Source organism: Perognathus longimembris, chromosome 8 (assembly GCF_023159225.1).
Source record: "Perognathus longimembris pacificus isolate PPM17 chromosome 8, ASM2315922v1, whole genome shotgun sequence".
Classification (NCBI taxonomy): Eukaryota; Metazoa; Chordata; class Mammalia; order Rodentia; family Heteromyidae; genus Perognathus; species Perognathus longimembris.
In genome coordinates this window covers 76397520-76409662 of record NC_063168.1, presented here as the reverse complement: position 1 = coordinate 76409662, position 12143 = coordinate 76397520, and the positions used below count along the sequence as shown (strand labels likewise).

The window sequence follows — 12143 nt, the reverse complement described above, 5'->3', positions numbered from 1 at the left end:
CCCTCCCCCCCCCCCCCCCCCCCCGGGCGCGAGCTCCAGGCCTTGAGCCTGGTCCTGCGGCCTCCACGCAGGAGGAGCAGCAGGAGACACAGACAGCCAGGCCCAGGAAGGGGTGTCCAGAAGACAGCCCTGCGCCCCGCTCTTCAGCAGGTGGAACAATTCAGGTATGGGCTCGGGGATGTCTGAAAGCCCTGGCTTGGCTACCAGGGGCTCCTCCCCCCAAGCACACACGCAGCACTCAGGAAGAACCGACCCTTCAGGGGTCGGAGGAGGCATGGCTCAGCCAGTGAACAAAACTGCCAGGTGCCAAGTTTCATTCCTGGCCTTGGACTGGATAAACCAAAAGGAAGCCCTCAGAGTTCCAGCAGGGCCACCCCGACACAGGTGCTGCCTGCCTGTGCTACCTGGGCGGCTCACCAGCCTGTGAGTCCCCCCGTGTTCCTGATGGGCCATTGCGACGCACCTTTCCATGCAAAGCAGAGGAGGAGTGAGCCTCCATCGCAGCGTCTGAGCTCTGCCGGAAATCGGGGGCCGTTTCTCTTCAGTGAGTTTTGCCTGGTAGCTCTGAGAGTCAGGAGACAACGATTATGATTTTTCATATGAAGAATATGTGTGTTGGAGGCTGGGGATGTGGCTTAGTGGTAGAGTGCTTGCCTTGCATGCACCAAGCCCTGGGTTCAATTCCTCAGTACCACATAAACAGAGAAAAAGCCAGAAGTGGCACTGTGGCTCAAGAGGTAGAGTGTTAGCCTTGAGCAAAAGGAAGCCAGGGACAGTGCTCAGGCCCTGAGTTCAAGCCCCAGGACTGGCTTTAAAAAAAAAAAAAAAAAAAAGACCGTGTTTGGACTGGGGTATGGCTTACTGGTAGAACACTGTTCTAGCAAACGTGAGGCCCTGAGTTCAAAAGCAGTACCTCAACAACAACACACAAAACCAGTTTTCTTCGTCGCGCCTGGCTTCAGCCCAGCCCCTCGCTGCCCTCGCGGGCGGAGGCTGGGCCTCCACGGCTGCCCTCGGCCTGGCCCGGGCCTCCACGGCTGCCCTCGGCCTGGCCCGGGCCTCCGCGGCTGCCCTCGGCCTGGCCCGGGCCTCCGCGGCTGCCCTCGGCCTGGCCTGGGCTTTGCCAAACTGGTGTTCATAAGGTTTTGTCGGCTACCAAAAGGCCCAGAACGTGGGGTGCACAGGCCCGTCTCCCAGCCGGGCTGCCCCGCCCTCGGTGGGTGTGCAGCGCAAGGGTGCCCCGGAGACCCCCACATGACGACCTCTGCGCCTGCTGTTCCTGCTCGCGATGAGGGGGGCGCGAGAAGCCGAGCCCCCCCCCCCCACCCCCGCCATCCTGGCTTGCCCTGCGCTGGTGCTCACGTCCTCAGGGAAGGCCCCAGACCCTCCCTCACACCCTCCCTCCTTCCTGCGCAGCGTGCCCCCCTCGTGCGGGGAGGGAGCCGCGCCGGCCGCAGAGGACCGAGGCCGTGCATCATTAAGCAGCTAATTCACACCGCGAGCCAGGCATAAATCATACGTGCATCCCAGCGAAGTGTATTAACATTCATCCACAATAAGGCGCTGAATGCTTACTCATTTTTCTTCTCATTTGGTGGAGTAACAAGCATAAATGTAAGAGCTTGATTCATTCATTTCATTTTAGCTCCCAGTATATAAGCAAAGCAAGTCGTTAAAATGTGCTTTAAAGGAGGAGGTTATAGTGATACAAACAAATAACTTTTATGAATGAGCTTTAATGTGTTTCATTGGAATAGTGGGCACAATTTTTCCCGTTCAAGATATTCATAACAAGACCTCAGATGAATTGTGTAAAAATTAAGTTTTGCCTTATTTTCACCTCACTTTGTGTTTCACACACGTCTCGGCACTTTGAGCAGTTTGCATCAGTTGCTTCAGCCCAGTTAGGTTTGCTCGCTGTTGCTGTCCCTCACACTGTCTGATGTGCTGTGTGGGGGGTGGGGGGGACCCTCCGCTCCCCACTGTCTGATGTGCTATGTGCGGGGGGGACCCTCCGCTCCCCACTGTCTGAGGTGCTATGTGGGGGGGACCCTCCGCTCCACACTGAGGTGCTATGTAGGGGGGGACCCTCCACTCCACACTGTCTGAGGTGCTATGTGGGGGGACCCTCCGCTCCCCACTGTCTGATGTGCTGTGTATGGGGGGACCCTCCGCTCCCCACTGTCTGAGGTGCTGTGTATGGGGGGACCCTCCGCTCCCCACTGTCTGAGGTGCTGTGGGGGGGTGGGGACCCTCCGCTCCCCACTGTCTGAGGTGCTGTGTATGGGGGGACCCTCCGCTCCCCACTGTCTGAGGTGCTGTGTATGGGGGGACCCTCCGCTCCCCACTGTCTGAGGTGCTGTGTATGGGGGGACCCTCCGCTCCCCACTGTCTGAGGTGCTGTGTATGGGGGGACCCTCCGCTCCCCACTGTCTGAGGTGCTGTGGGGGGGGGTGGGGACCCTCCGCTCTGCACCGTCGGCAGGAGCAGAGCGGCTCCAGTGCCGTCTGTGCCTGAAGCCTTGGCGGTCTCATGCCGAGACGTTACTGCGGCTTCCTTTACATTGCGTACACACGTGTTGTCAGGGCTCTTCAAAGCTGGAGAGGACGGGTTCATCGTCCTGCTTTTCCCTCTGCCCATCATCTTTGTGAAGCGTCACAGCAGAACACACTGTTAACGACACACGTTTCCACTTGAGGGCTTTGTTGCTATCACTGGCCCCCCAGAAGTCCTCTCAACCCTGGTGTGCACCAGACATCTCACCATCAGTAAGCTGAGCCTGAGCCCCCCCCCCCCGGGCAGGGACGGCCCCCTCCAAGGCTGGACGCGCCAGTCCTCATCCCGCGAACTCTGCCGTCATTCCTGGGCTCCGGAGACTGGGTTGAGATAACCACAGAAGTAGTTAGTGTTTAATGTCGATGTCCTTTCTGGCCGTGGACATAGTTCTGAATGGAAAGTAGTGGTGGGGGGCTGGGGGCGGGGGGCTGTGTTCTGGGACAGACAGACAGGTGCTGAGGCCGTGTCCAGCAAAAGAGGGGAAGCTGGTGGCCACGGCTGTCCCACAGGCTGCTGGGTGGCGTGGAGGCGTGCTGTGGGGGTGATGGGCGGCGGTGGCCCTCGGGTCGCGCACAGCCTGGTCTGTGCAGAGGGAGCACGCACCCTTCCTCTCCTGCCGCCCGCCAAGCCCAGCTCTCCCACGGTGCCTTTCCGTGCGCCCAAAGCCAGGGTGCCCCTCGCATCTTAGAGAGGAATCCCTTTTTATTTTTTTTAATTTCTCTTTTTGAAAAGCATGTTAAAATGTAATTCTGAATGATTTCATACGTGCCCCTCAAATGCAGTGAGGAAATGGGCCCGTTAGATGGAATGGCTCCCCGGAAAGGCAGGCAGGCACCGCCCCACCGGGCTGAGGGAACGGGCCACTCCTGTTCAGTGGTGGACCCCCACCAGGACAGCCCCTCGGCACATCGGGGCCTGGGGGTCTGAGGGCGGGTTCCACGGGCCACAGAAGGCTGCGGCAACAGTCAAGACCCGCCCACACCAACCTCACTGCCTTCTGCTCCCCCAGCCCTCGTGGGCCTGGAGGGGTTCACACGGGCTGGGAGGGGGGGGCAGCGAGGCACGGCTAAAGAGCACATCGTTGGCTCTGTGTCAGCGAATATATATATAGGTGCTGATGACAGGTTTCCCCTTCTGGGACCTGATCATGAAGACGGGGAGGTCGCTGAAGGAGTGCTTCTGTCGTCCGCGCACCCCCACCGCAGTGCTGGCCAGGACGTGTCCACTTCCAGGAACATCCTCTGCGCTCTGCCTGCTAATCCCCCCTCAGCTCTCCTGGCCCTGACGCCTCGGAATCGCAGTGGGCACCGGTCCAGGCTGGCTTTTCTCACTCACCTGGAAGAGGTTTCTTTTCTCCCAGTGCTGAAGATGGGACCCAGAGGTCTCCTGCACACCAGGCGGGTTCTGGACCACTAAGTTAAATCCTCCACCCAGGAGTACATTTGTTACTGCTGAATCACGCTCCGTGTGTGAATGTCAGGATTCCACCTCTGTTCTCTTGAGTAGGAGAGTGGATAATCCAAGTCTTCTGCTTTTAAATATACACTTTGTTGTTGTTGTCATTCCCGGGGCTTAAATTCAGGGTCTGGACACTCTCCCTGAGCTCTTGTGCTCAAAGGCTAGCACTCTACCACTTTGAACCACAGTGCCACTTCCAGTTTTCTACTGGTTAATTGGAGATAGGAGTCTCGTGGACTTTACTACCTGGCCTGGTGTTGAACCACAATCCTCAGATCTTAGCCTCCTGAGTAGCTAGGATTATAGGCATGGACCATTGGCACCCGGGTAAATGTAAACTTTATAATCTGCCTAATAACCACAAAATAATTTTCCGGGATTTTGATTAGGATTGCATTCAATCTATACATCAAATTAGTAGTAATGAGGTCTCTCTCTTTTTTAACAATACTGAGGTGAGAACTCAGCTGCGTGCTTGCGACTCGGGCATTCCAGGCATTGAGACGCGTCTCCAGCCTTTGCTGCCCTTGGCATGGGCCAGCTGGAACCCCCCTCCTGGTCGCTCCTGCCGCTGCTGCGGGAGAGCCCCCCATGTGGAGGCACCAGCCCATGTACTGGAATGTCTCTCCATTTCTTCCACGTCTTTTGCAAATGTTTCAATTTTCCTGTAGTCTTCTGCATTTTCATTTTCAGAGTTAGACCTCTGTATTTGTTTGGGGGCTAACGTAAATGGTATTGTGCTTTTCATGTCAGCTGTGATCGCTGTAATTTGGGAATCCCAATTAACTTTGGCACATTCTTGTATCCTTCGACCTTTAATTGCTTATTAACTTTAAGGGGCTTTGTGTTTTTTTGTTGCTGATTCTTCCAGATTTTCTCCATAGATAATTGTTCATCTGCGAACGGTGATGATTTTATTTCTTCACTCCAAGTCTGTGTGATGCTTTTTTCTCTCTTGCCTTAATGCACTAGGCAGGATTTCAAAAGGTTATGGAAGTGGGGAGAGGTGACCTTCCTAGCTATATTCCTGACCTTAGGGGCAGTGTGTCCTTACTCACGTGCTTGCCGCAGGCACAGTGCTTTTGTAGATGTTCTTTGTGCAGCTGAGGGGGTTCTCCTCCATCCCCACTTTGCCGGGGCTTTTCTCATAGGTGGAAGTTGTATTTTGGCACGTGCATTTTCTGCATTTGTTGATAGAATTTTTTTTTTATCTTGAGGCTGTCTGGGTTACATTGTACATTATTGGACTTGTTTACTAGTTTTTTTATTGGAATTTAATTTTGTTAGATTCCATTTGCTCATTTTTGGTAAGATTTCATTTTGTTTATATTAATTTTGTGGAGGATTTTTGTATCTGTGGGATATATTGATACTCAGTTTTCTTTTTTGTAGTGTCATTGGCAGGTATTGTGTTAGGGTAATACTGACCTTTTAGAATAGATTGAGACTTTTTATAGCTTCTGTTTTCTGGAAGTGATATACAGAATGAATATCATTTCCTCATTAACTGCTAAAATTAGTAGTATTGACTTTTACATATTTCTTTTCTAATATATGCATTTAATGCAAAAAATCCCTCTTAGCATTATTTTGCCTCATCTCAAAAATTTAGGTATTTTTTTTCATTTAGTCCATGATCTGTGTACGTGTGTGTGTGTGTATGAGAGAGAGAGACAGACAGACAGATATGTGGTCCTAGGGCTTGAGCTCATGACCTGGGGCTATCACTAAGCTTTTTTGCTCCAAGCTAGTGTTTTACCACTTGCGCCACAGCTCCACTTGTGACTTTTTTGGTACTTAATTGGAGATAAGAGTCTCATGGACTCTTCTACTTGGGCTGGCTTCAAACCATGATCCTCAGATCTCAACATCCTGAGCAGCTAGTGTTACAGGCATGAGCCACCAGTGCCCAGTACTCCATGGTATTTTTACGTGTGCTGAGCGCAGAGACTTCTGCAGGTCGATGGCAGCAGTGGTCGGGTGAGGTGCAGCTGGCTCCCGCTGCATTTTGTATTACAGACGATGCGTGAGTTGGATCGACAGCTTCCAGCCGAGATTGTTTCTGAGCCTGTCTCAGGGTTTGTAGCTGTTGAGGTAGCCTCTGCACTGAGGTAGGTTGTGGACCATCTGGAGAGATCATGACCCCCTGTCTACTGGAAGTGACACACCTGTCTATGACTGGCACTGTCCTTCCAGAAAACAGAAATGGCTCATATTGTAACTAAACTCTGCTGTTCATCTTCTTCAGATACAAAGGTTATCTATCGCCTGTTGAAAAAAGAAAGTTCAAACATCCTTTTCTTTCTGTAGTGCTCCTTATTTGTCTTTCTGGACCTTTCTTATAAAAAAACAGTATCATAAAGTTTTAATGTGAAGAGAATCATGACGTGCTTTAGATAACGAGGAGCATTGACGTGAAGCTTACGTGGTTCGTTGCACACTTTGTGTAATTAAGATTGAGTAGAAGGTGCACAGACTCTGGCAAAGCCACAGGGCTTGCTTCTCTACCATCTTTGAATTGCATCCCAGACGCGCGTATCAGCAGCTTGGCCCGCCTTGGGAGGCCTCTGACTCCGTGCAGCTGTCCTCGTCTGGCATTTTAGTCAGACTTGGTTGCTGCAACTAAATGCCAGACGGAAAGAGCATAAAGGAGAAGGTCTGGGTCACCATGTCACAGGGTTTGGTCCGTGGTTGTGTGACCTGTACATGGGGGGGGGGGGCGCTGCTCGTGACAGGAAAGCGTGTTCCCTCCCAGTGAAAGGAAGCAGACAAAAAGGATGGCAAGGCCAGAAACAGTTCCCGAGTGGCCCCACGTTTCCCCCAGCGAGGCCCCACCTCCTAGCGTCCCCACGGCCCTCCAGAACAATACCCCCGCCCCAGCGTGGGGGCCCATGCCTGCCACCCATGGGCCTGTGGGGGCCGACCCACAGGCGCCCTGACACCTAGTCCATCTCCTCTCAGCAGACCAGACTCCAGCCAGCCAGGAGCGGCCTGCCCACACAAACACCACCTTCCCCTGAGAGATCGCAGCCATGTTTGGAGACTGGGTAGCGTTGGTTGCTTAAGCATCTTCCTTCTTGACACTGCCGGGTGGCCTGGGTAATGAATGGAGCTTCCTCTCCACTGGAAGGCTCAGCATCTGAGCACAGACTCTGTCCCCGCCCACCAATGTCTTCAACCGGAAGTCACTTCCCTCTGCCGCTGTCCCTCACTGGTGTCCCGGGGTCACATCAGTGCCTCCTCTGGAGAGCCCAGCCTGGCAGCCCTCTCCTTGAGAGTGGGGCTCCTGCGCAGCTGCGGGTTCCCTGTGGGACAATGCTGGTCTGGACCATTGTGTCGTGCGCGATGCCTCCCCATGATTGCAGACAGCTGAGGCAGCGGCTCTGGCGGCCGCCCATCTCGATAATTATCTGGGCAAAGTGGGTACAGCTTTGCGGAGAAACAGAGGCATTTACTGCTGCCACCAAAGAGCACTGGGTGGTTCTGTCCTCACGCGCACTGCAGCACCTGCACGCGCCTCCTTCCCTACGCGCCTCCTTCCCTGCGCACCTCCTTCCCTGCGCACCTCCTTCCCTGGGCCCACCAAGGAAGCATGCCCTGCCCGCAAGCAGACTAACTCCTCCGTCTGCCTTCCAGGCTCCATGGTCCCCTTCTCCATGCGCATCCTGCACGCCGAGCTGCAGCAGTATCTGGGCAATCCACAGGAGGCCCTGGACAGACTCCACAGGGTCAAGACGGTCTGCAGCAAGGTAACCGTGCCGGCCGCGGTCCCCTTCCCATGAGCGCACCCGCCATGTGTGCTCCGTGTCCAAATGCCACGTGTTCTCTGTCCTAAGTCCACTACACAACATGTGTTTTCTGTGTCCTCTGTACACACCACGTGCTCTCTGTGTCTCCTTAGTACACACCATATGCTGTCTTCAGTACACACGACATGCTCTGCATCCTCAGTACATGCCATGTGCACTGTGCGTCTTCAGTACACATCACGTGCTCTCTGTGTCCTCAGTACTCTCCACGTGCTCTGTGTGTCCTCTACTCTCTACATGCTGTGTGTCCTCAGTACACGCCATGTGCTCTCCGCGTCCTCAGTACACACCACGTGCTCTCCGCGTCCTCAGTACACACCACGTGCTCTCCGCGTCCTCAGTACACACCACGTGCTGTCTCCTCAGTACACACCACGTGCTCTCCGCGTCCTCAGTACACACCACGTGCTCTCCGCGTCCTCAGTGCACACCACGTGCTCTCCGCGTCCTCAGTACACACCACGTGCTCTCCGCGTCCTCAGTGCACACCACGTGCTCTCCGCGTCCTCAGTGCACACCACGTGCTCTCCGCGTCCTCAGTACACACCACGTGCTCTCCGCGTCCTCAGTACACACCACGTGCTCTCCGCGTCCTCAGTACACACTACGTGCTCTCCGCGTCCTCAGTACATGCCACCTGTTCTCCAGCCCGTGTCCAGCTGCATGTCTCCCCTCCATATAGTGTGGCCATGGTATTCATGGTTCTTGCTGAAGTCATTCTCAGGGCGGAGGGTGGTGGCCGCAAGGCCTGAGTCCTGATTCCCTCTCCTTAGAAGGCTTGGTAGGTGGGGACCACAGGCATTTCCTCGTGTGCAAATCATTCAGATTAGCACGTGCCCAGCTGCCACCTGAAAGTCCTGCAGCCCAGCCTCTCCTGTGTCCACCTGCCTTGAGAGGCACCTGTCCCACGCCAAGCAGATGCCGTAGCAGCGTCAGACACGTGTCACGACGCTGGCTGAGGATGGCCATCCCTGGTCCCTGGATGCCAGAGGCCCGGGAGGCCCACAGTGCCTGCGTTTCCCGCAGTGGCGTCACAGTGAAGGAGGCGCCACACAGCACCGCATGCACCAACTGTGGACTCCATGGCCGGGGGGAGGGGGGCCGTGTAGCCGGGAAGCACGTGGTAGCCCAGAGAAGAGGAGGCCCCTGATAGAATGAACGCTCCCACCGCAGGCACCAGAGCTCACAGCCTGTCATCCTAGCTACTCAGGAAGGTGAATGTGAGGATCACTGTTCTAAGCCAGCCTAGGCAGGAAAAGCTGTGAGACTCTTAACCTCCCAGTAACCAGAGCCCTGGAAGTGGAGCTTTAGCAAAAAAGGTCAGGGACAGCACTCAAGCCCCAGTATGTACACGGACACACACGTACACACATATACACACACACACACGTACGTGCGCATGCCTAGTCCCAGCGTAACTTGTTCTCTCAGTTTGATCTGAATGGAAAGAGTGTTATTTAAGCTATGAAGGCCTCTGAGGCTACTGATGAAGGGGCAGTTGTTTTCAGGGCACCCTGGAGCCAAGCAGGAACATCTGCAACACCCCCCTCCCCCCCGCCAGCTTCTCCATGCTGAGTGATAGAGCTTCCTGCCCCCCTGGGCTGCTGAAGGCTGACTCTGGGACCTGGGACCTGGGACAGTGCTGCAACATGGAGTGTTCAGTAATTCTCCAAGTGCCTTGGTACAGGCCAGGAAACCTCCCTGAGGAAACCTCAGGGGTGGCAGTGGACATGGTCAGACCTGGGCTTCCCAGAGCCTCAGGCCCAGGGCAGACCTGACCTACTCTAGTCTGGAATGAGGAGGAACGAGTGAGCCCTCAGGTCCTTGACTTGGTGGCAGCCTCCAGCAATGCCCGTGAATACACCTCATCCCACCCCAGCCCCTAGTAGCCACAACCTGTGAGCCCCTTCACCTTCTGCCACAGCCCAAGGCAGAGATGCCTCGCTAGCGCAGCTGCTCCCCGGCCACTGCGTAGAACTCAGAGCAAGGACTCGGTTCTTGAAGCATGAATAGGTTACAAATTGCCTTTTTAAGTATTGTGACAAACGCAGCTGGATAAATATGGAACCGGACAGCTGGGTAGTCATGGAAGTCATGCATTTCCTCACTGAGCACAGCCAGCTGGCCTTGGTTTGTTCCCTCCCTGGGTGGGTGGACAGTGGTGACCGTATTGTGGAAGTGGAGTCTGTCCATCCCAGAAGCTGTCCAGGTTGTGCCAGGGCTGGGGACTGAGACGGCCCCTCCTCCCGCGACTGCCCAATGTGGAACCCACTCTGCAGCTCCCTGCCGGCCCAGCCCCTCCCCTGCGTGCAGGCAGCCTTTTCCTGCTCCTTCTGAGACAAGGAGGAACATACAAACTACATGGGAAGTTCAACCTCCAAAGGGCATTGCCCTGCTCTTCCTCGTGGGAGGACTTACATAAAAGTGCAACATCACTTGGGCTCTTCTGAGTGGAAGTAACCAGTTGCCATAGAACAGATGGTTCCAGAACTCAGACTTAACAGTGACTATTTTTCTCTTAAAAATAGTCTCTAGCGGGGTATAGTTTTGGTTTTGTTATTGTATTTTTCTTCGGGGGGGTGTGCACACCAGTCCTGGAGCTTGAACTGGGTCTGGGTGCTGTCCTGAAGCATTTGTGCATGAGGCTAGCACTCCACCACTTGAGCCACAGTGCCACCTCCATCTGTTTTGGTTCATTTGGTTTGGGGTTTTTTGGTTTTTTGTTGTCACATAAATCAGGTAAAGAGTACACTTTTTCTTAGGCAGTGTCACCCCTTCCCTTACTCCCAGTTTTTCTCTCCCAGCACCCCACAAGTTGTATGGTTCATTTTCAACATAGTGTCCATTGCTACCTCCATCCTTTCTCACAGATTGCCCTGCTCCAGCTGGCTGTGAACCACAATTCTCAGGTCTCAGCCTCATGAGTAGCTAGGACCTACCAGTGCCCATCCTAATAGTTTGGCTTTGTTTCTGAATAACCTGTGTAAATTGTACATATGAAGGGGTTCGGAATACTAAAGCACTGTGTACAGCCTGTCCTGACCAGATAATAGCCTCGTCCCTTCTCTGATAATCACTGTTGTACCTTCAGATCTGCTGTGGCTAACACCCACATAGCAAAGGGAACAGGCAGTGCTGTCTCCACCTGAATAACGCTCCTTCACATGAGGTTCAGCTGCAAATCCACCATGCGCTCACTGTCCCATGCAGTCACCGTGTCCCGTGTGCTCACTTGTCCCTGTCCCTACTCGTGATTGACGGGCCACTCTGATTCACTTGGTGCCCGTCCTCCAAGTCGACCTGTCCGTGGCTTCTAGAAGAGCCCCGCCTGCACCCCCCACACCAGCTGTGATGTCCTTCGCCTGGTGTCGCTGCTGTCTCCTCGCTGGCAGGGCTGCTCAGGGGAAACGTGGCTGCAGACAGTAGCGCGAGGCGCGCCCTTTCTGTGTCCTGGCCTCAGTGCGGCAGCCAGGCACACGGGCCCCGGCTCCGTGCAGACCGTCCCTGCTGTCTGCGGGGACCTTTGGGGGCGCTCCCTCCCTGGGCTCCCTCTCCACCTAAGGCATGGCGCCAGCACCTGCAGCAGAGGCGCTCGTCTGGCCACGGGACGCAGGCGTGTCTGACCAAGGCCCATCGCCCAGGCTCGGCGCACACTGGCAAGGCCTGCAGAGCCCTAGCGGGCCCAGGGCTGTTAGAGCCAGTGCGGCCTCACAGGCACCCCTACCTCAGGAGGAAAAATCACATCCTCTCCCCAAGGTCTGTCACCCCTCACGTCCCCAGGGCCCTTACCTCTTGTGGGCAGACATGCAGGCCATCTCCCAAACAGGCAGAAGCACAGTGAGGGTCACATTCACCTGAGCCATGATGTCCTTCTTCATTTCCTTTCCTTGTTGGTCACAGAACTTGAACTCAGAGCCTGGGTGCTATTCCTGAGCTTTTTTTGCTCAAGGCCAGTGCTCTGCCACTTTAAGCCACAGGGCCACTTCCAGTTTTCTGGTTGATTTAGAAATAAGAATTTGGGGGCTGGGGATATAGCCTAGTGGCAAGAGTGCCTGCTTCGGATACACGAGGCCCTAGGTTCGATTCCCCAGCACCACATATGCAGAAAACGGCCAGAAGTGGCGCTGTGGCTCAAGTGGCAGAGTGCTAGCCTTGAGCGGGAAGAAGCCAGGGACAGTGCTCAGACCCTGAGTCCAAGGCCCAGGACTGGCCAAAAAAAAAAAAAGAAAGAATTTCACCGACTTTCTTATCCAGCTTGGATTTGAAACTCAGTCCTCAGATTTGACTCCTAAGTAGCTAGAATTACAGGTGTGAGGCACC

At 54.8% G+C, this 12143-nt stretch overlaps 1 protein-coding gene across 1 annotated transcript in view; it reads left to right on the top strand.

The window, feature by feature from the left end:
• Trappc12 (trafficking protein particle complex subunit 12) overlaps positions 1–12143 on the top strand; it is a 49358-nt gene that overhangs the window by 24985 nt on the left and 12230 nt on the right. Inside the window, 1 exon segment of the mRNA XM_048353471.1 lies at positions 7651–7763. Coding sequence (XP_048209428.1) covers positions 7651–7763 — 113 coding nt within the window.